The sequence below is a fragment of the Amphiura filiformis genome, chromosome 10 (assembly GCF_039555335.1).
Source record: "Amphiura filiformis chromosome 10, Afil_fr2py, whole genome shotgun sequence".
In the NCBI taxonomy this organism is placed as follows: Eukaryota; Metazoa; Echinodermata; class Ophiuroidea; order Amphilepidida; family Amphiuridae; genus Amphiura; species Amphiura filiformis.
The window spans coordinates 52,209,667-52,236,870 of NC_092637.1; the positions used below are offsets into that span (position 1 = coordinate 52,209,667).

A 27,204-nucleotide genomic window follows, 5' to 3' on the forward strand; every position below is an offset into this window, starting at 1 on the left:
TCTGTTGATGCGGATAAATAGTAAATTTAACGGGTTTAAAAGTTTAATAATATATTCATTTTACTTTTTAAAATAAATTTTGTTAATTGTTAGAATTATTTAAACTAAATAATGTAATTTACTTTATTAAAATTGTAGTAATTTTGATTCATTGTAATATTTAAAGATATTTACATCTGAAGTGTATCTATGATAATTACATTAAATAAACGGTATAATAAAAGGTTGCAATTTCCAAGATGTCTGCGCCCATGGGTAAAAATAGAAAGAACCGCGGGAGAAATGAAGAGCCGACTGTCGTAAAATTTCAGGATGTCAACATATTTATTGTTGAGCGAAAGATACAGAGAGTTCGTTTTGAGCATCTGAAGAAGTTAGCTCGCAGGAAAGGCTTCCGAGTCGCTGATTCGATCGAGTGAGTTTTTGGTATACCGTACTGTATTAAAACCCATGGACATGGTAAACTGGGTGACATCCCGCTATCTCTAAGGTCCGCTATCTCTAAGGTTCGCTATCTCTAAGGTTCGCTATCACTAACGTGTAAAGTCTATGGAGATCAGAATCCGCTATCTCTAATAGAGAAAAGGGTTCGCTATACCTAAAAAAGGTCCGCTACTTCTAAGGTTCGATATCACTAATTTAGAATAAGGTTACGCTAGTTCTAAGGTTCGATATCACTAATTATAAATAAGGTTAAGCTATCACTAATTTAAAATAAGGTTCGCTATCACTAATTTTGAATAAGGTCCGCTATCACTAATTTATTGAAGGTTCGCTATCTCTAAGGTTCGTTATCACTAATTCCAATATAGGTCCGCTATACCTAAGCTTCGCTATCACTAATTTTGTTTCAGGTTCGCTATCCCTAATTAATTAAGGTTCGCTATCTCTAAGGTTAGATTATCACTAATTTTGATTAAGGTTAAGCTATACCTAAGGTTCAAGTTATCACTAATCTTAAATAAGGTCCACTATCTCTAATTTTAAATAAGGTCCGCTATCTCTAATTTCAAATAAGGTCCGCTATCTCTAATTTTGAATAAGGACCGCTATAGCGAACCTTATTTGAAATTAGAGATAGTGAACCTTATTTAAAATTAGAGATAGCGAACCTTATTTAAAATTAGAGATAGCGAACCTTATTTGAAATTAGTGATAGCGAACCTTAGAGATAGCGAACCTTAAAGATAGCGAACCTTATAGATAGCGGACCTTATTTAAAATTAGAGATAGCGAACCTTAGGGATACCGGGATTGGTAAAATTAGAGATAGCGGACCTTATTTTAAATTAGTGATAGCGAACCTTAGAGATAGCGAACCTTCAATAAATTAGTGATAGCGGACCTTATTTAAAATTAGAGATAGCGAACCTTATTTAAAATTAGTGATATCGAACCTTAGAAATACCGAACCTTTTTCAAAATTAGTGATATCGAACCTTAGGTATAGCGAACCTTTTTCGTAATTAGTGATAACTTGAACCTTAGAGATAGCGAACCTTAGAGATAGCGAACCTTAGAGATAGCGAACCGTAACGGTAAACTGTACATGTACACGCAGTACTGCTAAAATTAAAAAAAAAAAGTGCTATGTTTTATAATGAAAGACAAAGATAAAGACAATTTATCGCGTCTGACGTCACCTGTCAATCAAACTCGAGCATCATGGTTTGTTTACAAGTACAAGTGTTGTGATGATGACTTGCTGAACGCGGATTTATAACCGGGCGCCTTATTGTTAATTTTGCGATAAATTGTTTTTATCTCTGTCTTTAATTATAACACACATGCACACATGTTTAAAGCCTTAATGTACGATCTTTTTAAATTTTTAGATTTTTCTTTTTTTCTTCCAAAATGATATTAGGCCAAGTAAAATAAAAAACATGTTTCACATCCGGGGTTTTGAAAAAAAGGAGGAAGAATAAAAATAAAAGCACAGGGCACTTTGTGTCTTGTGGAAAGGAGAAAGAGTAGTTCCAATAATTGGAACTCACTGCTCCGACCGTGAATTCCAAGGAGCTATGTGGCATGTGTCGCGCAATTTAGCGTGCATTCATCACCATATTCATAGAGTAGACATAGTCGTGGAGTGGACTTTTTGCTAAGGAAGAAGGAATTTTTATTTTCTATTTTTTATCACAAAATCGGTGTAAATACCCATAATTAGAGCTGTTTTAGCAAATATAATAATGCCTGGAAAAAGTATGTGTATCACATCCCAAGACTTGCGTAATGTACGGAAACACATTTTTTGTCATTTTGTGCACAACATTTTAGGCCTACATGTAGGCCTATAGCAAAATGTATATTTTGTACCGTACAATTGTACAGCCATCGTTTCTACCCTTCGACCTATAGTTATACCTGTCAAATAGTCCGCAAAAAAATGGTCATCGCAAGCATCTTTGATGCTGAAAACTAAGGATATTCACGCAGGGACTGGCCGAAAACCTTACCTCCATCGTAAAATCCTGCCGATGCATGTCATAAATATTTCATTAAATTCATTGTGTAAATGTCAGTAATTGTGTCCATGTATTGTTATTGCACCTGCGAGAGCAGTTGTCAAGCTGAATTTATACTCGATCGCTGGATCACCACGTGAATTCACCTCTCGAAAACCTCTACGAGGTTGTTAAGCATCGAGCACGCTGACTGGCTTAGCAATTATCAAAGAAGTTTTGTAAACCAATCAGGTTAGACGTATTTTACTGGCGGGTCACATGGGGGTCACATTGATTAATACCGTAAAAGGCCGTCGCGTTCTTTCATTGGCTTACGATTGCAATGATAGGTTTTTGCAACCAATCACAAAAACGGGATATGGCGCCCGCCGGAAATTTTACTTTATTATTAAATTTATTTATTATTTATTTATTTAACTCAAAAAGTGCCTTTTTGAGAAAAATGAGTAAAATAATATTTTGCATTGAAATGTGACCAAGTATTATTGTGCTATAGATGCAATAGGAAGTTGATTGAGTTAAGGGCTGGGGTATGAGCGTTTGGACAGTATTTATTTTGGGACATTAGAGCACATCAGACATATCGAATTGCATTCTGAATACGAAGAATGTCATTCTGATATCAAATAATTTTGATTTTTGAAATTAGCAATTTAATACACATTTTATGGCAAATCATTAAAATTGATATTTTTAATAAAAAAAACAGTACTTGAAGTAAACTTTATAAATCTGATGATTTATACTTAAAGTGTATGTAGGTGGGATGAAAAAATTGAAAAGCCGACGATCAATTGAAAATTTTGACCTTTCGTATTGAAGATATGGATTTTTTTTCCTTTTACACCAAAAACAAATTAGGTCTTTTTGGTGTTTTGGGGAAAAAAATCCATATCTTCAATACGAAAGGTCAAAATTTTCAATTGACCGTCGGCTTTTCCTTCCTGCTACATACACTTTAAGAATATATCATTAGATTTATATAATTACTCGAGGACTGTTATATCAAAATTTGAAAAATATCAAATTTTTATAATTTGTCATAAAATTTGTATTATATTGTAATTTTCAAAAAAAATTTCAGAATGCAATTCGATAGGTCTGAGGTGCTCTCATGTCCCACAAAAAATACTGTCGAAAGCATAATAAACGCTTATTTTAGATCCCTTAAGGCTTTATGATTTTAAAAATCTGTGGGTATTACAGATTATTTTGGTACCAAAATCTCAAAATGGCCAAAAGTGAGTTAAGGCCTTCTGTTTGTCAACCCTCGATTTGCTCATAGATTTAAGTTGGAACATGTGTACATGTATGTATTGCAAATATGCCAAAATGAAAAAATAAAGGTATATTCTGATTAAGGATTTAAGTAGGTATGAAAGGTGAATTCAAAATGCAAAGCTTTTGGCAGGCTATGACGATGACAAATCGGATTTAAAAGACATATTATACCATGAACACAGGTTTTATCAAAAACAACTTCTTAAATTGAGCAATGTATTACATCTGCCTGAATCAGGTAGGAAGACTATTCCACAATTTAGCAGCACATGAAAAGTTCTTTTACTTGCATTAATATTCCATGGTTGTTCAAAAAGACCAAAATTGTTTGACTCCTTGTTCCTTTAGAATGGGTGTCATGCATAAAAGTGAACTGTGAGGAAAGGTAACCAGGAGCCATCCTTTCAGGTATTTAAAAGTAAGTGTTGCCATATTAGTGAGTGTTGCCATATCATCAGCAGTAAATCGATGCCTCTGCTCTTGTACAGATTGGATGAAGACATAACACACATAGTTGCTGAATTAGACCACAGAGAGGATGTGTTGGAAGCAATATCAAGTAAACTAAAAGCATCAAAGGATGGGCAAGCCATTGCTGAGAGAAGACTTGAGTCTGCTGAAGTGGTGTGCATGGATTGGTTCACAGCTTGTATGGAAGAACAGAAACCAGTTGAAGTGAAGGATGAACACAGACTCAAAGCTAAACCTAAGGTATTTATTGCAGTCTAGGCTGGGTTGAAACGCCAGATGTGTAAATCTCATACAGTACCGTGCTGGCCCGAGTATAGTCCCACCTTGAGTAAAGTCCCACCCCAAATTTTCGAAAAATGTCAGAAATTAATTTTTTTTTTTTTTTTTTTTAAGTTATTTATTTTTTCGGCTTTGGAGTGTCCCTGGACCTAGACCTAAATGCTAGGATCATTCATGGTTGATTAAAAAAAATATTGTAGGCCTATGTGTTTTGAATAAATTTGTACTCGTGTCATTCTCTATTAATGATTTCAAAATGCATTGAGTTTGTGTTATTTTTTTTTTTTTTTTTTAATTCGAGTATAGTCCCACCCCCAATTTTGTAAAATGTTCACCCAAAAACGGGGTGGGACTATACTCGCGTCAGTACGGTACTATTATTGTGTTTGCAGTTTCATGCTATTACCTATTGCTGTCATTCCATTTCCACGGCAAATGAGAAATTTTAAGTGCTGTAATGGCTTTATATACATGAGTCATCACCTAGCAGAAGAACATGGGAGATGGTATCATTTTCAGCACAGGGCATATTGGGGTTCCAGTTTTGGCAAAATATGAAAATTGGGTATCATATTTGGAAGTTGGCGTTTTGATCTGCGGTAACATTTAAACTACCTTGTAGTCTTTCTAGGGTTTGTGTGACTGCATGACCCAGATAAAAATTGCATTTGAAGTGCAATTACTTCAATCAACCCTAGAATTGCTAGGATTTGGGAATTATATACACTGCATTCAGTTTTTCATTGTTTACTAATTTCAGTGAGGGTTTTGAAAAATGTAGCTTTGCAGATAAGGCCGTATAAAATTAATGTTTTGGTTCTCGTCCCCTCCCTCCTCAATTTCTGGGATTTGTCAGATTTTTTTTTTATAGATTTTTCAATTATTTTAGACTTTGGAATGATTTATGAATTTTTCATGTATATAAATAAGTTTATTAGAGAACAAGGACCACTTTCAAGTCTTTTTGTGGTACTCTAGGGGGTTTATACCTCAGAATCTCACATTTGAAAAAAAAAAAAAAAGTGCCTCATCGTTTCCTCAAGCACTGTTGGAAAAGACCGAAAACTACAGACAATGCTGATTTTACACTGAAAAAAAAAAAAAAAACACCTCCCTCCCTCATCAATTCATGAAAATCCTCTGGGCGAGAACCAAAATATTAATTTTATACGGCCTAATTTATAAGGCCAAAAAAATTGTTTGTTTGTCCATAGAGGCTTATGAAACAGTTGGGTCGGTAGGTCGGATTTAAAAAAAAAAAAAAATTTTTTACAGATATTGCACTTGAAACTGACAATTTGAAGACTGGTAAATAAGTCAAACACACAGCATTTTACTGGTTTAACTCTTGAGATGGTTCTGCATGTTATACTGTTCATTTTCTTTACATTTTCTTTCTTTAAATTTATACTAACCACTGTTTTACTAGCACATTCAACACAAATTAAAAAAAAAAAAAAAAAGACACAGTCGGGACCAGAGTACATGGTTGGTCGGACGTGGACAAACAAACAAATTTTTTTTTGCCTAATGCATAGTTATAATCAAGTGGAAAAATAAAACTTGAATCTGAACGACTTATGCAGTTCATATTTTGACCATTGTGTTTCATGAAAAGCACTTTTGCAAAGTCGATGGTATGAAGAATAAGGCTTGAAAGCAAACACTAAATTTAAAAGGAAAAAACAGTTTATATTTGTCTGCTTTTTTTCCTCCTATATATAGGTAGTTGCTATTTGTCCATCATCAGAACAAATCAGGAATAGTGGCTACCAAGATGCAAGGTTTGCATGTCAAAGAAGAACACCACTCAAGCATCACAACAAACTCCTTACAGTCAGTATAACTTGTAATTTTATCTGATTTTTAAAACTGTGTAGTTTACTGGGAAAGCTGCAGGACCGGTGGTCATATTGCATGCACATATTTTGGGGGGGCTTTGGGGGTGCCAGCCCCCCGGGGTAAAAGCAGGGGGCGGCCAAATGAAGGGGCGGCGGAAGAAGAAGGGGCAGCAAAATAAAAAAGGGCGGAAAAATTTGATAAAGCATAAAAACTTTTGAAAAAATGGTACTATACATCAAAATGTGGTGCTTTTAGGGTGCTACCGCCTAAAACCCTTTCCTTTTCGTGCTGTTGAGGAAGGGGCAGCAAAATTGAATTTTCTTCAGCCCCCCGGGGTTGGGGCGGCCACGGTACGCCACTGTATTGCAAGCAGTAAAGGCTTCAACAGTTTGTTATTACATGAAGTTGAAACAGTTTGCAATTGGGCAAGTTGAAACAAACAAAAAAATCTTACTTAAGACTTTTGAGAACCACCATTTCTCCAGCCAATATTAACTAGTAAGGCCATCTTAATTTAATAGTTTGTCTCAAACCTCCTGTGCGCATTACCAAAATCACCTGATTGTAAATCTCAATATAATTCTTCATCTTGACCACAGTAAAACCTCCTTGAGAGATGGTCTATTCTTGTCAAAAAGCTCGTCCCACAGATAAGAAAAAGTAAAAAAAGAAACTTATAAAAAAACATATTCAGCAATAGGTTTTTAACTTGGGAAGGGCTTTGAGACGAACTATTAAATTAAAATGGCCTAATCTTCTTTGAATAACTGTGTCAGTTTGATCCATGTTATTGGTGCCTAGTGGGGACTCTAATTTCATTTTAAGCAGGAGCAAGCAGTATCAAGGTTTAAAACGTTGAAGGGACCCATAAAAATCAGATATGCCAAAATTGTAGTGTGAACCTGCATAATTTCATAGAGTAACCCACCACCGCTCAAGATGAGTTTGAAAATCACACAATTATAATAAAGATAAAGTCATGATTTTTGTTGTAACATTGTTAAATTGATAAATAATGATCACAAGTTTTGAGTAGCTGGATTTCAATCTTTATAATCAACTGCTTGCAATTTTTCCTGTGTACAGGATGCATTGGAAAGCTTGGAGAAGCATGCTGAATTCCTAGGTGGAGATCAGAACCAATCCAGGGCATTAGCATTCCGTAAGGCTTCAGCTGCACTCAAAGCTTTACCCAAACCAGTACGGAGTATGAGAGATGTGCAGAACCTCTATGATTTGAGAGGGGGCAAACATTGCAAGAAAGTCATTCAGGTAATTATACAAGATAAAGTAGCCAGAATTCTCAGGTTACCTGACCATCAGGGTGCTTATTACAATACGAATATATTGTTCAGTGTTTATTACTGCACCGAGCGCACACATCAATAAAGTCCCATCTTTAATATTCACCAAAGTGTATATCAGTCATGCAGTTAGCAAAGTGTACTTTGTGTAGGTGATGGACCCAATTGTGTGCACATCATTGTATCCAAGGTCGTGTGTTCGCGTTGTAGTTTGAAATACACGATTATGATCGTGATTGGATCGAGTACAGCTGTTGAAGCTGCGTTCATTCAATTGGTATTTCTACTATAATATTATATTTTAGCTGTTGTCAAGTTTTATTCAGAAATATATGTAATACTAAATTGAAGGCCATAGAAACCCATTAAACTTATACCAAGAAAAGGAGACGACTGCTAATTATCGATATTATTCATCAATGTACATGTAGAGAGAATTACATGCAGAAATGTACTAAAGTTGCTCCGTAGTGAGGGGAAGGGTTTACCCAAATGCAGATCCTTATTTTTGAGATTGTTTTTTTTTTCCAGAGGGGTTCAGGCCACTGGGCCCTCAACTCTCCTGGATTTTCCCCCAGGTATACCAGGAGTATATTTAACTGAAATTAAGGGGTACTACACCCTCGATAAATTTAGTATATTTTTGCATTTTCTCAAAAACTAATAACACACTGGTAACAAAAGTTACGTATAATATAGGGGCAAGAAATCCAATTACTACACTGGCATTTCAGTGACCCAAGACAAGCGGTTCGTTATTTATGATAAGAAATAAGGTACCGCTAGGATGTACCTGATTTCCTATCATATATACTGAACCGCTTGTCTTGAGTCACTGAAATTTCAGCGTAGTAATTAAATCCCTTGCACCAATAATATACATAAATTTTGTTACCAGTGTGTTATTATTTTGTGAGAAAAATGCAAAAATAGCCACAAATTTACCACAGGCGTGTAGTACCCCCTTAAGGCTTCCAAGTTTGAACAATATTTTAAAATGTTTCCATGTTATATTTTTCCCTTTTCTTTCATTAGGAGCTGATTGAAGATGGGTTTTCTACAGAAATCGATAACATTAGAGAAGATAAATGGTTTCAGACCATGGAGGTATGAAATGATTGATTGATTAAATGATTGGTTGATTGATTGATTTGTAAATTGGTTGATTGATTCAAATATACAAATATTTCAACAACTGTTTGTCATGTTACATGTATATAATGAACGCAAAGCTTTAATAGGTGTTCATATTTACTTTGCGATTTTATGCCCAGTGGCCCGGATGTGCGATTGCGGGGTAGGGAAAATTTTGATGCAAACCCCGTCAAAATCGGACATCTGGTTACCAAGTTATGAGCAATTTATCAATGGCTGAAAACAATATAAAACAAAAGAATTTGAACACTGTTTTTGCCAATATCTCGAAAACAATATTAGGCCAAAAAAAAATATTGTTGTGTTGCCCTCTAGTGGGAAAATGGGAAATTTGGGTCGGACGGTCGGATTTTTTAAATTTTTTTTTAAAATTTTTTTTTTAAACCTTCAGTTTTTAAAATTCCCCTCAAGTATTAAATAATGCTTCTTCAATTAGGGGACATTTGTCAATTTTGACTTCTGTATTCCTGTTAGACATCAATTAAAGACTAGTCTTTCAATAAAATATTAATTTTAAGTGAAAAACATTGAGTTTTTGAACAAATCTGTAAAAATCATCATTCAAAAAAAAAAAAAAAAAAAAAATGACCCTGATTTTTCAGGATTTAGGGTCGGACGGTTGAGGGCAACACAACAACTTTTTTTTTTTTTTGGCCTTAGCGACATCCGACTCATTCCTCTTGATCATGTCACATATGCTTATAGACGAGGTTTTACGGTATGCTGGTATTGCTGCAACATTTATTTTTCAAAATAACAAGAGTGAAGTAAAACAATTGTTTTTTTTTCTTATATCCCAACCCACAATTGTTATAAGGCCAAATAAAAAAATAAACATGTTTCACATCCCCTCCCGCTTCCTTTTTTGAAGTTTCTTCAATTTTATTTTTATTTTTTGAAATTCTGTTATAACTTTTCAATAAATATGTCTATGAAGTAGAGATGCTTTCTATAACCTTGTTAGTAATATACAAGAAACACTTTTATAAGGTTTTGTGATAGTTAGAGAGGGCCTATCTCTCAGAACAACAAATAAAAAGAGGCCTCCTCCTTTTTCCAGGCATTATTGTATATGCTATAACAGCTCTAATTATGGGTATTTACACTAATTTTGCGATAAAAAATAAAAAATAAAAAGCCCCTCTTCCTCTTTTTTTTTTTTTTTTCCCAGACGTGAAACATGTTTTTTATTTTACTTGGCCTAATCAGTATAGGCATGGTATTGTGACTGTTTAGGACCTGCTTTCAACCAATCATCATGCACACCCTCAGGTAATGTGTATCAACATATTATTACCCAAAGCCAGTGATATGATTTTATTTCCCCCTTTGTAGGTATTTACTGGGGTGTTTGGTTGTGGTGCAGCTACTTCTAGGAAGTGGTATGATAAAGATTTACGCACTCTGAAAGATGTATTGGATGCGCCAGATGTGTCTCTAACAAAGGAACAAAGAAAAGGTATGACAGACTAAGCCAAAATTCTCATGAATATGTACAATATATATAAAGTACTCCTCACCATTCTGGTAATAAGTGCACCCTGGATGGGCGATTCCATTACAAAATAGGGTGGGCTTATACTTTATATATCTCTGCCTGTCAAAAACATTGGAACAGCAGGGGGGGGGAAGATACTGGGACAAAATTAGAGTTTAGTATCCTGACTTTCAAACAGTTAGGGATGCACCACATAGGAAGAGGAAACCGGGACGGCCGCGCACACTGTACTTGCAGTATGTCCAGCACCTCCTGGGAGATACTGAAGGGATGCTGGAGCCAAACAAAATTGTTTCGCTTGCCCAAGATCGCATTAGTTGGAGAAAGCTTGTAGCTGATGATGATGATGATGAGGGATGCACCATTACATATTATCGGGGCTATATAGGGAGTTAGGGTCAGGCAATATTTTTTTTTGCTGTCAAAGGCGGTGGAATTTTTTTTGTACCAGTGGGGGAATTTGGTTTTGCCACCTTTTAATGTATACCTTTATACAGAGTTTGGTAGGGAAATCTTTTTTTTTTACTCATCAATGAGGCAAATATTTTTTCATCTCACTAGTGGGGGAAGTTTAAAAAAACCAAAAACTCATAGCCCCCCCCCCCCCAATAATATCTAATGGTGCGTCCCTAATGTACTGTAACAGCCATGGCCTTATCTCAAAATATTGATTTTCATTCAACTATTTCCTATTGCATGATAACATCCCAAAATTAGATTAGTACATAGTTTTTTTTCTGTTTTTTTTTTCTCTCAAGGAGTTGAATTCTATGATGACTTGAACACCCCAGTGAATCGTATCGAGGCTGAAGTTATCAGGGACTTAGTGGTAGAAGAAACAGAACGAATCTTACCTGGTACAACTGTAGTCATCACAGGAGGGTTCATAAGGTGTGTGCATTTGATAATATTAAATTCTATGATGATTGAAAGTGAATTGTATAGCAGCGGAAGTCCTCATAGACTATGACCTTGTCTCTTTTCTGAATTTATACGGTCTTATATTGCATTTACAAATAAAAAGGTTACACGTTTGCATCAAATTAAGCATGCTTAGATAAGGTGTATTTATCAGTTTCTTTAAAGGAGTATTTTGTGATTCTAGCATCTTCTTTTTATAACATATTTCAGTAGATATCCACGAAAAAGTTTATTCCCAAAATTTCAGTTGCTTCCGATCGTGCGTTTGCGAGTTATGCATGATTATGTATAATATTGCACTGCTCCATAGACAAAGTGTTGTAATTTCGTTCTGGTGCACCAGAACAAAATTCAAATTTCACGATATCTTTGCTAAACGAATTAATCTGCAAGAAATATTTAGTACATAAACCCAAGTGGGGGGATGATGCTGTGGATCACGAAATGCCCTTTTAAATACCATATCTGAAGTATCTGTCTTAAATCAAGAGCTGAATACTATTTTTCACTGAGGAAGTGACATCAATGCACATTTCAGTGGGTGCAGCTTCAAATCGGGAGCGTTTGCTCAAAGCGCTAGCATGCACATGCATGCGTTTAAAGATGCCACATAGATGCACACACAAAACAATGCCTCAATAGTATAACTTGTGTGTTGTGAATACATTGTATGTGTGATTTCATTGTTCATTGCATTCCATTCTTGATACCAGTGTTGTCGTCCATTCTTTTCTTTAAACTAAGAATGTTTGAAGGTTAATGGGCTGTGACTAGATAGTGGCAGTGACTGTATTCAGTGTTGCCAAAACTTTTCAGCATCAATGCGCGGCGCATTGACTCGCCAGGCCGCGGTAAAAAAGATTTTCAAGTAGCCCAATTTTTTAAGCTTCCAAAAAAGCACCCAATACCGGATATTTGGGCGGATTTACCCGCATTTAGAACACAAAACAAAACACCCAATTGGGCGGAAAAGCACTTGACTTTAAAACTTCCGGTACTTACTGGGAAGTTACTGACCGATCAATAAATGGTCACAAAACCCATTGTAATTGCAATTTGGAGCTTCAGAGACTCAAAACCTTTATAAATCGGCTTGAAAGGAAAATACATCAAATTACTGCCGCGGCCTGCGACTGGCAAAAGTAGCCCAATTTTAGGCAAGTAGCGGCATGCTTTTTTGAGTAGCGCAAGTGTGCGCCTAAGGCGAGGCGTTGGCGTCACTGACTGTATTATGGTGCCATGGCTTGCTAGCAAGGGGCCAAATATTGACTTAAACTGTATGTAAAACAAACTGCACTCACAATCATATATGATGGGGATATGCACTAATTATGCAGTGAAGCTAGCAACTGAACTCTTTTTACACACTCAGCAGATGGGAGCAGTCAGTAGAGAGCAAGGGTGGTATTCTTACCATTTTGACACATTTTTACTGAAATGTATTGTATGTTTCAATGGATTAATTTTGCAAGGGAGACATAAGAATGCTAGGCATTTAACGATGGATAGATAAAAGATATATATATATATATTGTTAAGTTTCCAAGGTTATAGACTGCATGCTTACTAAATTGGGGGTTTGCACTCAGTTCTATAACAAACCCAGTTGATACATTCCTCAACATTCGATGATTGTATTTTAACAAATAACAATAAAAAATAAGATGTAACATTTTTAAATATGAGATTTTTGTATGTTTTTTTCTATACCGCTATCGTCAAGCTAAAGCAGCCATGAAGCCAAAAACTTTGTTTATGCTCGGCTTTCAACCAATCACACACTGTTAATAAATAATGTCTTATGTATGATTTGGGTTTTTATTTATAGAATTGGGGTTATTATTAAAACTTCTTTAAAGTGCAATTTTCCTGTGTTTTTTTTTGATACCAAAATCGTCATGCTTAAGCAGCCGGCCATTAATATTCTTATACCCATCTCTCGACCGATCACGCACGTTGTTAGATGATGCATATGTTTGAATGATAGGTTTACTAATGATAATTTGTGAAATGCTATATGATGAGTCACTAATGACACATGTGATTTATGTAGGGGTAAGGAGAGTGGCCATGATGTAGATCTACTAATGTCGCATCCAGAAGATGGTAAAGAAGAAAGCCTATTAGCAAAATTACTCAAGAACCTCCACAAAAGAGAATTACTGGAATATACTGACATACAGAACAGCTCATTCACTAAGGTAAGGGCAACTTGGGTTTAGAATATGTGTACATCCATATCAAAACGATGCACTTGTTGGCTGCTACATGTGTCTCATTTCACATAATAGCTAGGAATAAATACCAGACTCATATCAAGTGTAGGTCACTTCAAATCATCCCAAGTCAAATTGTATAAGAAATATTATCTGTATTCATAAACCATGTGACTTGGGATAATTTGAAGTGACATCCACTTCGGAGATGAGTCTGGTATTTATTTCTAGTTATTATGTGAAATGAGACACATGTAGCAGCCGACAAGTGCATCCTTTTGATATGGATGTATACACATATATGGAAAGCATCATTATGCCTTGAATGTATACAAGAGAACTTCATGACTTCACTGATAGCATAAATGTGACTTGATCAAGGAAAATGAGTCGGATGTCGCTAATATTGATTTTGACCTATTGACAAAGAAAGTGTTCAAATTCTTTTGTTTTATATTGTTTTCAGTGATTGATAAATTGACGTAACTTCGCAAAGAAAAGTCATATCAACAGGTTTTCAGTTTCTGAAAGCTCTAAATGTCCTCTTTATTAGAAACATAGGTAAAACCCATTCATTCCCCTTGATCATGTCTCAAATGTAGAGTTGATAGAAATAAAATCCAATATTATAAAAAACTGACATTTTCTATTTCAAACCATTTTTGGCAGGAAAGTTGTTTTTGTGTCTAATCATGCAGTCCTACACCTTGGACCTGATGTCATTTGATCAGTTGATGAGTGCATTATACACTGGAAAAGACACATAATTTTGGTTGATGTGACATGACCCCAAGAGCACAAGGTGGATGTGGACATTAGGCCAAGAAAAAAAAATTGCTCGATTGCCTTCCAGTGGGATTTTTGGGGTGGGTCGGTCAGTCGTATTTTTTTTATAAATGACTCGCTACTGTATAGCCCTGTAGGCAATGAGCATTGGTCATGTGGAAAGATACATCAATACTTCACTTCAGACCTTCAATATGCAAAATACACCATTAAAATTATATAAACTAAAAACTAAAAAAAATTTTTTTAAAGGGGTCGGTCAGTGAAGGGCAAGCATTCACTGTGTGAAGTAAGAGCAATGCAATACATGATTGGTATGAACTTCTCGCCACAAACTCATCAAACACGCTATCGCCAGTGTGTGATTGGTTGCGGTGATTTTCTTTACCACATGCACCATCTTTCTGAACTTATTTTCAAAGAATTCTGATGAACTGCTAAAAAAAACATGACCAATGTTGATTTTGGGTTTCCTTATTTACTGTTTACAGGAAGTTCTATCCAGACCAGCACAGGCAAGAAGAAGTCATCTAGACCACTATGAAAGATGTTTTAGCATTTTTAGACTTCCAAAACATCTGATTGAACAGAAGAAACATACTAAAAAGCAAAATGGCAGTAGTGATGCAGAGACTAGTGCCGTAAAAGACATTGATGATGACTCACCAGCTCCAAAACAGATGAAACTGGAACAGACTAATGTTGATAATAGGGGTGTTGGAACCAGTGAGAGCAGATCATGGGTAGCTAGACGTGTGGATTTAATCATAGCACCTGCAAGTCAGTATGCCTATGCATTAATGGGATGGACTGGATCAAGGATGTTTAACAGATCAATTAGAGACTATGCTAACAAAGAAATGAATATGACACTAACCAGTCATGGGCTCTATGATAAAGTGAATGTAAGTATCAGCCCTGGTGAGGTACTTCCGTACTTGTTATTATTACGCTGTACTTGAATTGTGATCTGCATCAAATGGCCAAATTATCCAAATCGGCTTTGAAATTTGCAATGCATTGTGGGACAGTTTTTGCAGGTTTGGGACACTTTTGTTCAGGAAAATTATGGGTTTTTTTGTGCTTACATAATATTATTTAAAATATATTTACTACAATAAAAAATTGTTTAAAAAATATGATTATTTCATAAATCAATTATTTAAAATATTGTTAATGATAACATTATTACAATAACAAATGAATGAATAATAGTTACATCAATTTCCCCGATATGTCAGAGGTCAAAGTGTCCCAAAACTGCTATCAAAACTGGAAGTTACAATGCCAATTGCCAAATTGCATGCAGCTTTTGTTACTGGCCTATGAATAATATTGAACCAGTCCTCATGTATATTTCTCTGATCTGTTAAAATATTTGCTTGAAGAATAATCATATTTTTATCCTTGTCTGGGTCTTTTTAACAAGTGCCCACCATTTTTACCAAAACTGCATGATGCAGGTCCACAATATTATTTGACCCTGAAAACATAAACCAGACCTCTGCATCCTCTATGTGTCAGTCAGTTCAAATAACTACTGACAGAGCCTTAATTTATTAGTCTGGTTTGTTTTGAGTTTACAGAACTTATTGAAGCATTATTCTTTAGAATTGAGCAATTGTCACAGGCATTAACTGTCCCAGGAGCAAACTGCCCATCCAGAATGACAGGTAGACGGGTGGCTAGCTAACACCTAGGCAATAACCTAAGCAAGACCTAATTATTGGACAGGTAGACGGGTGGCTAGCTAACACCTAGGCAATAACCTAAGCAAGACCTAATTATTGGACAGGTAGACGGGTGGCTAGCTAACACCTAGGCAATAACCTAAGCAAGACCTAATTATTGGACAGGTAGACGGGTGGCTAGCTAACACCTAGGCAATAATCTAAGCAAGACCTAATTATTGGACAGGTAGACGGGTGGCTAGCTAACACCTAGGCAATAACCTAAGCAAGACCTAATTATTGGACAGGTAGACGGGTGGCTAGCTAACACCTAGGCAATAACCTAAGCAAGACCTAATTATTGGACAGGTAGACGGGTGGCTAGCTAACACCCAGGCAATAACCTAAGCAAGACCTAATTATTGGACAGGTAGACGGGTGGCTAGCTAACACCTAGGCAATAACCTAAGCAAGACCTAATTATTGGACAGGTAGACGGGTGGCTAGCTAACACCTAGGCAATAACCTAAGCAAGACCTAATTATTGGACAGGTAGACGGGTGGCTAGCTAACACCCAGGCAATAACCTAAGCAAGACCTAATTATTGGACAGGTAGACGGGTGGCTAGCTAACACCTAGGCAATAACCTAAGCAAGACCTAATTATTGGACAGGTAGACGGGTGGCTAGCTAACACCTAGGCAATAACCTAAGCTAGGTATGTTCATAAAATTTTGAAGTTCAATATTTTTAGCTGAAAGTTCTTTCTTTTGAAAGAGAATCAAATTACCTAAACAATAAGGGGTCAATCATGTTTCTAGTGCATATACTTTTGAAGTTACAGACAAAAATAGTGTCGCCAAATTGTCCAAAATTTTGTGTGTGAAATTGTGACAGCAGGCACATGTACAATGTACACTACTGTATGTGACCCCAGATGACCTCCTATTCTTTACTGTAAGAAAGCTGTTTTGGATGGTCTTGATTTGCACACAAATTGCTTTTGCGCTTTAACGAGTGTCCACTTGGTGGAACATAGAATGCACTATGTGATAGCTTATGAATCCATTATTATGCCAGTACCAACATAAGTCAACATCACTTAGGTTTTGGTTGTCAAAATTAATTTTAGTAATTTTTTCCATTGAGCCCCACAGTAAAGCCATTTTTGGACCGTACAGGCACATTCCACTTCCCTATGGACGAATAGCGCCACCTATAGTGTGTGATGTGAGCCTGACTACCTAAGCAAGACCTAATTATTGGACAGGTAGACGGGTGGCTAGCTAACACCCAGGCAATAACCTAAGCAAGACCTAATTATTGGACAGGTAGACGGGTGGCTAGCTAACACCCAGGCAATAACCTAAGCAAGACCTAATTATTGGACAGGTAGACGGGTGGCTAGCTAACACCCAGGCAATAACCTAAGCAAGACCTAATTATTGGACAGGTAGACGGGTGGCTAGCTAACACCTAGGCAATAACCTAAGCAAGAACTAATTATTGGACAGGTAGACGGGTGGCTAGCTAACACCTAGGCAATAACCTATGCAAGACCTAATTATTGTCTCGCCTGATAAGGCAGGAGACTATATAATCACTTTTCCGTATGTATGGGTGTATGTATGTATGTGTGTAGGGGTGTGTGTGTATGTGACAAATTTGGTTAAAATTTTGGTTAAAGTTTGCTTTCTGCCTATTTTCTCGGAGACTATGAGTCGCACGTTCCTCAAACTTGGTGGGTGGGTGCATCTTGACCCGAGACAGAACCGGTTCGTATTGGTTAGTGGGTCAAGGTCACTGAGGTCATCTAGGGGTCATCTGAGGTCAAATTAGTAAAACTGTCGTATGGCCATGACACTTGGTGGGTCCAGTCAACATTTAAAGCCAAATTTTTGGAAGGTCATTTCAAGGTCACCAGAGGTCATCTGAGGTCAAATTAGTAAAACTGTCGTATGGGCATGAAACTTGGTGGGTACAGTCAACATTTAAAGCCAAATTTTGGAAGGTCATTTCGAGGTCACCAGGGGTCATCTGAGGTCAAATTAGTAAAAAGTGTCGGATGGGCATGAAACTTGGTGGGTACAGTCAATATTTGAAGCCAAATTTTTGGAAGGTCATTTCGAGGTCACCAGGGGTCATCTGTTCGGACGAGTGAGTAGAAGGGGACGTATGGGGATGTAGGTGGGTGGGTCCAGTCAACATTTAAAGCCAAATTTTTGGAAGGTCATTTCGAGGTCACCAGGGGTCATTTGAGGTCGAATTAGTAAATACAGTCGTATGGGCATGAAACTTGGTGGGTACAGTCAACATTTTAAGCCAAATTTTTGGAAGGTCATTTCGAGGTCACCAGGGGTCATCTGAGATCAAATTAGTAAAACTGTCGGATGGGCATGAAACTTGGTGGGTACAGTCAACATTTAAAGCCAAATTTTTGGAAGGTCATTTCGAGGTCACCAGGGGTCATTTGAGGTCAAATTAGTAAAAACAGTCGTATGGGTATGAAACTTGGTGGGTACAGTCAACATTTTAAGCCAAATTTTTGGAAGGTCATTTCGAGGTCACCAGGGTCCATCTGAGGTCAAATTTGTAACAACTGTCGGATGGGCATAAAACTTGGTGGGTACTGTCAACATTTAAAGCCAAATTTTTGGAAGGTCATTTCGAGGTCATCTGAGGTCAAATTAGTAAAAACTGTCGTATGGGCATGAAACTTGGTGGGTACAGTCAACATTTGAAGCCAAATTTTTGGAAGGTCACTTCAGGGTCAACAGGGGTCATCTGAGGTCAAATTAGTAAAAACTGTCGGAGAGGCATGAAACTTGGTGGGTCCAGTCAACATTTAGAGCCAAGTTTTTGGAAGGTCATTTCAGGGTCACCAGGGGTCATCTGAGGTCAAATTTGTAAAAACTGTTGCATGGGCATGACACTTGGTGGGTACAGTCACCATCAGCCAGATAATCGTGCCCAGCCGATAACCGCCACATTCATTTACCGCTACCAAAAGTAATTGAAAAAGCAGGCGGTCGCAAAAGCAGGCGAGACTCGTGGTTCGAGAACCGCCTTGTTGGACAGGTAGACGGGTGGCTAGCTAACACCTAGGCAATAACCTAAGCAAGACCTAATTATTGGACAGGTAGACGGGTGGCTAGCTAACACCTAGGCAATAACCTAAGCAAGACCTAATTATTGGACAGGTAGGCGGGTGGCTAGCTAACACCTGGCAATAACCTAAGCAAGACCTAATTATTGGACAGGTAGACGGGTGGCTAGCTAACACCTAGGCAATAACCTATGCAAGACCTAATTATTGGACAGGTAGACGGGTGGTTAGCTAACACCCAAGCAATAACCTATGCAAGACCTAATTATTGGACAGGTAGACGGGTGGCTAGCTAACACCCAGGCAATAACCTAAGCAAGACCTAATTATTGGACAGGTAGACGGGTGGCTAGCTAACACCTAGGCAATAACCTATGCAAGACCTAATTATTGGACAGGTAGACGGGTGGCTAGCTAACACCTAGGCAATAACCTAAGCAAGACCTAATTATTGGACAGGTAGACGGGTGGCTAGCTAACACCTAGGCAATAACCTAAGCAAGACCTAATTATTGGACAGGTAGACGGGTGGCTAGCTAACACCTAGGCAATAACCTATGCAAGAACTAATTATTGGACAGGTAGACGGGTGGCTAGCTAACACCCAGGCAATAACCTAAGCAAGACCTAATTATTGGACAGGTAGACGGGTGGCTAGCTAACACCTAGGCAATAACCTATGCAAGAACTAGTTATTGGACAGGTAGACGGGTGGTTAGCTAACACCCAAGCAATAACCTATGCAAGACCTATTTATTGGACAGGTAGACGGGTGGCTAGCTAACACCCAGGCAATAACCTATGCAAGACCTAATTATTGGACAGGTAGACGGGTGGCTAGCTAACACCTAGGCAATAACCTAAGCATGACCTAATTATTGGACAGGTAGACGGGTGGCTAGCTAACACCTAGGCAATAACCTATGCAAGACCTAATTATTGGACAGGTAGACGGGTGGTTAGCTAACACCCAAGCAATAACCTATGCAAGACCTAATTATTGGACAGGTAGACGGGTGGCTAGCTAACACCCAGGCAATAACCTAAGCAAGACCTAATTATTGGACAGGTAGACGGGTGGCTAGCTAACACCTAGGCAATAACCTATGCAAGAACTAATTATTGGACAGGTAGACGGGTGGCTAGCTAACACCCAGGCAATAACCTAAGCAAGACCTAATTATTGGACAGGTAGACGGGTGGCTAGCTAACACCTAGGCAATAACCTATGCAAGAACTAATTATTGGACAGGTAGGCGGGTGGTTAGCTAACACCCAAGCAATAACCTATGCAAGACCTAATTATTGGACAGGTAGACAGGTGGTTAGCTCACACCCAGGCAATAACCTAAGCAAGACCTAATTATTGGACAGGTCGACGGGTGGCTAGCTAACACCCAAGCAATAACCTAAGCAAGACCTAATTATTGGACAGGTAGACGGGTGGCTAGCTAACACCCAGGCAATAACCTAAGCAAGACCTAATTATTGGACAGGTAGACGGGTGGCTAGCTAACACCTAGGCAATAACCTAAGCAAGACCTAATTATTGGGCAGGTAGACGGGTGGTTAGCTAACACCCAAGCAATAACCTATGCAAGACCTAATTATTGGACAGGTAGACGGGTGGCTAGCTAACACCCTGGCAATAACCTATGCAAGTCCTAATTATTGGACAGGTAGACAGGTGGTTAGCTAACACCCAGGCAATACCCTAAGCAAGACCTAATTATTGGACAGGTAGACAGGTGGTTAGCTAACACCCAGGCAATAACCTAAGCAAGACCTAATTATTGGACAGGTAGACGGGTGGTTAGCTAACACCCAAGCAATAACCTATGCAAGACCTAATTATTGGACAGGTAGACGGGTGGCTAGCTAACACCTAGGCAATAACCTAAGCAAGACCTAATTATTGGACAGGTAGACAGGTGGTTAGCTAACACCCAGGCAATAACCTAAGCAAGACCTAATTATTGGACAGGTAGACGGGTGGTTAGCTAACACCCAAGCAATAACCTATGCAAGACCTAATTATTGGACAGGTAGACGGGTGGCTAGCTAACACCCAGGCAATAACCTAAGCAAGACCTAATTATTGGACAGGTAGACGGGTGGCTAGCTAACACCTAGGCAATAACCTATGCAAGAACTAATTATTGGACAGGTAGACGGGTGGTTAGCTAACACCCAAGCAATAACCTATGCAAGACCTAATTATTGGACAGGTAGACGGGTGGCTAGCTAACACCCAGGCAATAACCTATGCAAGACCTAATTATTGGACAGGTAGACGGGTGGCTAGCTAACACCCAAGCAATAACCTAAGCAAGACCTAATTATTGGACAGGTAGACGGGTGGCTAGCTAACACCCAGGCAATAACCTAAGCAAGACCTAATTATTGGACAGGTAGACGGGTGGCTAGCTAACACCTAGGCAATAACCTAAGCAAGACCTAATTATTGGGCAGGTAGACGGGTGGTTAGCTAACACCCAAGCAATAACCTATGCAAGACCTAATTATTGGACAGGTAGACGGGTGGCTAGCTAACACCCTGGCAATAACCTATGCAAGTCCTAATTATTGGACAGGTAGACAGGTGGTTAGCTAACACCCAGGCAATACCCTAAGCAAGACCTAATTATTGGACAGGTAGACAGGTGGTTAGCTAACACCCAGGCAATAACCTAAGCAAGACCTAATTATTGGACAGGTAGACGGGTGGTTAGCTAACACCCAAGCAATAACCTATGCAAGACCTAATTATTGGACAGGTAGACGGGTGGCTAGCTAACACCCAGGCAATAACCTAAGCAAGACCTAATTATTGGACAGGTAGACAGGTGGTTAGCTAACACCCAGGCAATAACCTAAGCAAGACCTAATTATTGGACAGGTAGACGGGTGGTTAGCTAACACCCAAGCAATAACCTATGCAAGACCTAATTATTGGACAGGTAGACGGGTGGTTAGCTAACACCCAGGCAATAACTTAAAGGTGAACCTCATTGAAAATAAAGTTATATATCAATGGAAAGCTTATGATGTCAGGAAGCAGAAAAGAAAATTTTTTATTTGCATAGCGTACCAGGCTAGACATAATCTCCATGCAAAGATTGGATATTGGCACCCCCTAAATTACAAAAGCGAAATCGTTCAAATTGGGCGCTTTAGTTGATGACGCCAGCCCAGGGACACACAGTTACTTCCGGGTTTGATTGTAAACACAATGTCCGTGTATTACTGTGGCATGCATCGGGCCAATTCAGTCATTGTCAACTTTACATGAAAAATATCTTCAATAAAATAAGAATTACATTAAGGAAATATCATGATCAAATCAAGAATGAAGTTCCTGAATAAAGTGTGGGGATTTAAAAATGGGAAAAGTGCTGGCGGGTGATTTGGGATAGGCCAAGCCATCCACGATATGCATAGGGAATATTACAGTCAAGCACGAAGAGCGAAGATTCGCCGAATGAAAACAGATTGCAAAAAATAACTGCTAGTGCTACCAGTTCAGATCGTCACACCAAGTTGAGATGAACTTATCAAAGGAAAATGAAGGAATAGAATAAGGTACATGTACAGGATTTTTAATTATTTCTTAGCTTTACAACCGGTCATGGCGGTCATGTATGATAGACGAACTTGTATATAGATACATACGGGATGAGCTCAGTGACTGACTGAGTCTCACTACGCCGAGTGTTCAGTATCCGCGACTGTACTGTACTTACTTGCAGACAAAATGACCGATTTGATATTCACATTCTGATATTTCCAACTTATTGCTACTTCATCAGCAAAATTTATTCCTGTAAATGTTCCAAATTAATATAAGGGAACGATTGATCAAATCTGCTGAAACACCCCATGAAACCACAGATATATGGAACACACAACGCATAAGTGCTGCCGGTGGATGAAGCCCGAAGCGAGTCGCTGTGTTTGTGCATATCCGTTCCTGCCCCCGGTCCCTGCCATTTCTTCAGCAATTTACGCATCGTGTTCGGTAATCCATAAAACATGAATGTTTCACTTTTTCAGTACCTTACACTGATTGTACTATCATTAAAGAATCGTGACACAAGTGACAATGTTTTAATTTTATTCAGATTTCCATTTAATAACGGTCTACTAAGCCTAAATTGTATTTATTTTATCATAAAGTATCTGCCCGAGTATCTGTTTCTTTCAATCGTGATTGTGTGGAAAGAATGTATTACCGCAATGCGCTAAATATGAAAACCTTTATATGGGCTGGATTTGACGAAATCGACGGTTCTTTATTAATTTTTGATTACTGCAAGACGATATTTTTTTAATCAGATATTTTAAAATGAATCAAGAATAGGGAATGTCACAAACAAGTATTTAATTTGTTATTCGATCATGTTTATTCAGTCCATGACATGAACGGTACTTTCGGTAGCAGCAAGCATTTGCGCATGGGATTGATCCCAGCCAAATTCAAACTCAATTACCCAGTTATACCCAGCCAGTTATGACTGATTTTGTCAATAATTTACGGAAAATTTATGTGTTGACAATAATTCTATTATTTCCAATATATATAGAAGGAACCAGCAACTTGAAGATTCCTCTAATTTCAAGCTTTATCATCATGTTTATTGTGAAAATCAGACTTGCCGGGCAGCTTGCAAAGTACAGGAAGCAAGTCTTGTTTACGTGTTTCGAGTAGGATCACGTGACTGCGAACCCTGAGCTTACGTCCACGAGCATTCCCAAGGTCATAGACGATTGATTTGGGTGCTTTTTGGGCGCCTTAAAAAGACCAAAAATTCATTCATTTTTTAATTTTTCAGCTTTATTGGCAATCAAAAAAATCGGAAAAAATAATTTTTAGTATCCTGACATCATAAGCTTTTCATTGATATATAACTTTATTTTCAATGAGGTTCACCTTTAAGCAAGACCTAATTATTGGACAGGTAGACGGGTGGCTAGCTAACACACAGGCAATAACTTAAGCAAGACCTAATTATTGGACAGGTAGACGGGTGGCTAGCTAACACCCAGGCAATAACCTAAGCAAGACCTAATTATTGGACAGGTAGGCGGGTGGCTAGCTAACACCCAGGCAATAACCTAAGCAAGACCTAATTATTGGACAGGTAGACGGGTGGCTAGCTAACACCCAGGCAATAACCTAAGCAAGACCTAATTATTGGACAGGTAGACGGGTGGTTAGCTAACACCCAGGCAATAACCTATGCAAGACCTAATTATTGGACAGGTAGACGGGTGGTTAGCTAACACCCAGGCAATAACCTATGTAAGACCTAATTATTGGACAGGTAGACGGGTGGTTAGCTAGCACCCAAGCAATAACCTATGCAAGACCTAATTATTGGACAGGTAGACGGGTGGCTAGCTAACACCCAGGCAATAACCTAAGCAAGACCTAATTATTGGACAAGTAGACGGGTGGCTAGCTAACACCCAGGCAATAACCTAAGCAAGACCTTATTATTGGACAGGTAGACGGGTGGCTAGCTAACACCCAGGCAATAACCTAAGCAAGACCTAATTATTGGACAGGTAGACGGGTGGCTAGCTAACACCCAGGCAATAACCTAAGCAAGACCTTATTATTGGACAGGTAGACGGGTGGCTAGCTAACACCCAGGCAATAACCTAAGCAAGACCTAATTATCAGAATCAGTCTCTTTGTCTGTGAGATACAGATAGAAAGCTTATTCTATAATTTATGCGAGACTTTCTCCTCTTATTATAATTACAGTTTAAGAGTCTACCAGCAGATACAGAAGAGGACATATTCAATCATCTAAAGCTGGAATACAGAGAACCAGTAGACAGGAACTGTTAAATCTTGAAAGGGATATGCACAGATATGTATTGCAATGTTTGACCCAGTGTTTGATGTAACTATTCCAAGATTGATCAACAGACATGAATGGGCTATAACATTTAAAATCCGCACTCTTCTTTGGGAAGATTTAGCCAAAGTCTTCCACACGGGGAGGGAGTATGATTTTTAATTCTATTACCCACACGACCCATTATTCAAAATCGTGCACTGTGATTTGTTGAAACATGTCACGTGAAAGACCATTTATTAGCAATAAAGTGGCCAGGGCAACGAACTTTATGTTCTTCTCGCATCATAGCGCACAGCAAAGCGCGATGCAGTATATTAGCATTATTACGCATTCTCATAAAACATTACGCTTGTTACGCGTTCTGCAATACTACGCTATCACTTACGCTTTGGCTACGCGTGGGCGCTCCACCTTGAGGTAAACAACTTGAAATATTTGGGCAAAAAATGTGATATTTTCTCTGTGGTAATAGAATAGAAATAAAGGGTGCAGCATTATCCTTTACATGCAAATAATGTGTCCTCGGCAGTAAAACCATTTAAATAATGGGTTCGGCTGCGCCTCACCCATTATTTACGTTTTTACTGCCTCGGGCACATTATTTGCGTGTAAAGGATAATGCATACCCTTTATTTCTTAAATAGAATACACAATTGAGTAACTTCCATTTGAAATACTCAATCTAGTTATTGTAAAGCTATATAAATGTGGAGTATAGGTTTCAAAATAATTAGCTCTAAGCCAATTACATTTGAAAACATACTCCCTTTGTGGAAGACTTTTCTTAAATATGCTGTATGAGAGGTTTCAAATGGAATAACTTGTTGGGTCCATTTGATGATACAACTCATATGGTTTCCTGACTCAGCCCAAGTAATTTGGAATATAAAGTGTCCAATGGCCAATTATTAGCATTCTCATGTTCTGTATGGTTGCCAAATTCAGCAGCCTTGTGTGCACAGAGTTTCTTGTCTCCAAGGACAAAAAACTACAGGTTCTGAGATTTGTCTCTCTTGAAATGAAAATGCACTTTCCAGCTCGCTTATTTCAAGAATGATGTTACTACATCGGGAAACATCGTAAAGGTGTTTAGAAACAAAATTGTGAGGGAAGTTTAGGCGTAACTTTAGAATCCGGAGACTTATCAAGAGGTTTATATATGTGCTGATTTGTAATAAATCTTTACCAATAAATATGAAAAGAAAAAATTAGGTTGTTAGATTCCTTTAAATGATGAAATTGAAACATGCTATGATTAATAGTCATTGGTTACTGTGACATAAAGCATAATATGTCACCCCCTCACCTTCCACTGACCAAAGCGAATGGGATGGGGGGGGGGCACTGGTAAATATCATCCATGAACAAAAATTTACCCATAAATTATGATTTTCAAGATCAAAGCAGTGTACGTATAAAACGTGAAACAAGCAAATTTGAGAAAAGGAGTATTCTTGCTCAATAAATCAAAACCATGGGGCCTATCAGAAACAAATTTATGAAATCATGGAAACTTTATGACCAGTTGTATAATCAAGGATTTGTGTTTCAAATAACTGGTTTAGAGTGCAGAAGATTGATACTTGACTTGATTAGGGAATAATATAATGCCAATGTTTAGTGCATGTTGAAATTACACTTGACACACTTGCTCATCTACATGTATGAAGCTAACAAAGGTGCCAAAATGTGCATTTTGATGATATTTACGATCCTATGGATATGCAAATCACTGAATAGGCCTTTAAGATGAACACACTATATATGTGTCCATCAATCTCAAACCCGCTCGTAAAGTCGGCAAATTGTATTTCGAGTTACAGTGCAAAATATGCATAGAGGTTGTATTCATATGTCCCTAATATTTGGCCGACATGTTTCTCATTTTAGTCCAGTCAAACACCAATCTTTAATCCTATTGTTGAAGAGGATAATAAGCTTATATGTATAGCATTAGTAAAAAGCTTAAGTCTTGCTTTGGCTAAATCCTGTTCAAGTGGTGGGTTAACCAACAATTAACGATGAGAGGACATTCCTGAACCTCTTTCAGTTGGGGATGATTTGAAGTGACCGCCAATTATGACCCTTTGATATTAAATACCAGCAATGTGGAAAAAAAGAAATAATGTAGTGTCAAAATAATGTACCCTTTTACTGAAGGAGCAAAGTTTAACCAGTTATAACTCCGCTTCTGGATATCGTTTTGAAGTCAAATGATATATCATTGTAAAGCTTATGATATATATTTTCTAAACACGGAAGAAAACAAATTTGACACAGCTCATACATTTCAGACGATGGAATATTTCCAAAATAATGGCCGAGGTGAGTCAGGTG

The 27,204-nt window shown here is 37.9% G+C and overlaps 1 protein-coding gene across 1 annotated transcript; it reads left to right on the forward strand.

Moving 5' to 3' along the window:
• Positions 1-236: 236 nt before the first annotated feature.
• LOC140163014 (DNA nucleotidylexotransferase-like) lies at positions 237-25,118 on the forward strand. Its single transcript, XM_072186351.1, has 10 exons — positions 237-415; positions 4,238-4,460; positions 6,225-6,335; positions 7,428-7,613; positions 8,681-8,752; positions 10,136-10,259; positions 11,057-11,189; positions 13,273-13,420; positions 14,713-15,126; positions 24,768-25,118. The coding sequence occupies exons 1-10, from the start codon at positions 240-242 to the stop codon at positions 24,852-24,854; spliced, it is 1,674 nt and encodes a 557-aa protein (XP_072042452.1). The 5' UTR covers positions 237-239; the 3' UTR covers positions 24,855-25,118.
• Positions 25,119-27,204: the final 2,086 nt, after the last annotated feature.

Bases quoted from the DNA above. Each gene is read 5' to 3' on its own strand.
- LOC140163014 (XM_072186351.1), top strand. From the start codon at position 240: ATGTCTGCGCCCATGGGTAAAAATAGAAAGAACCGCGGGAGAAATGAA. The intron at 4,461-6,224 runs GTATTTATTGCA...TCCTATATATAG, and splicing joins GACTCAAAGCTAAACCTAAG to GTAGTTGCTATTTGTCCATC. The intron at 13,421-14,712 runs GTAAGGGCAACT...TACTGTTTACAG, and splicing joins AGAACAGCTCATTCACTAAG to GAAGTTCTATCCAGACCAGC.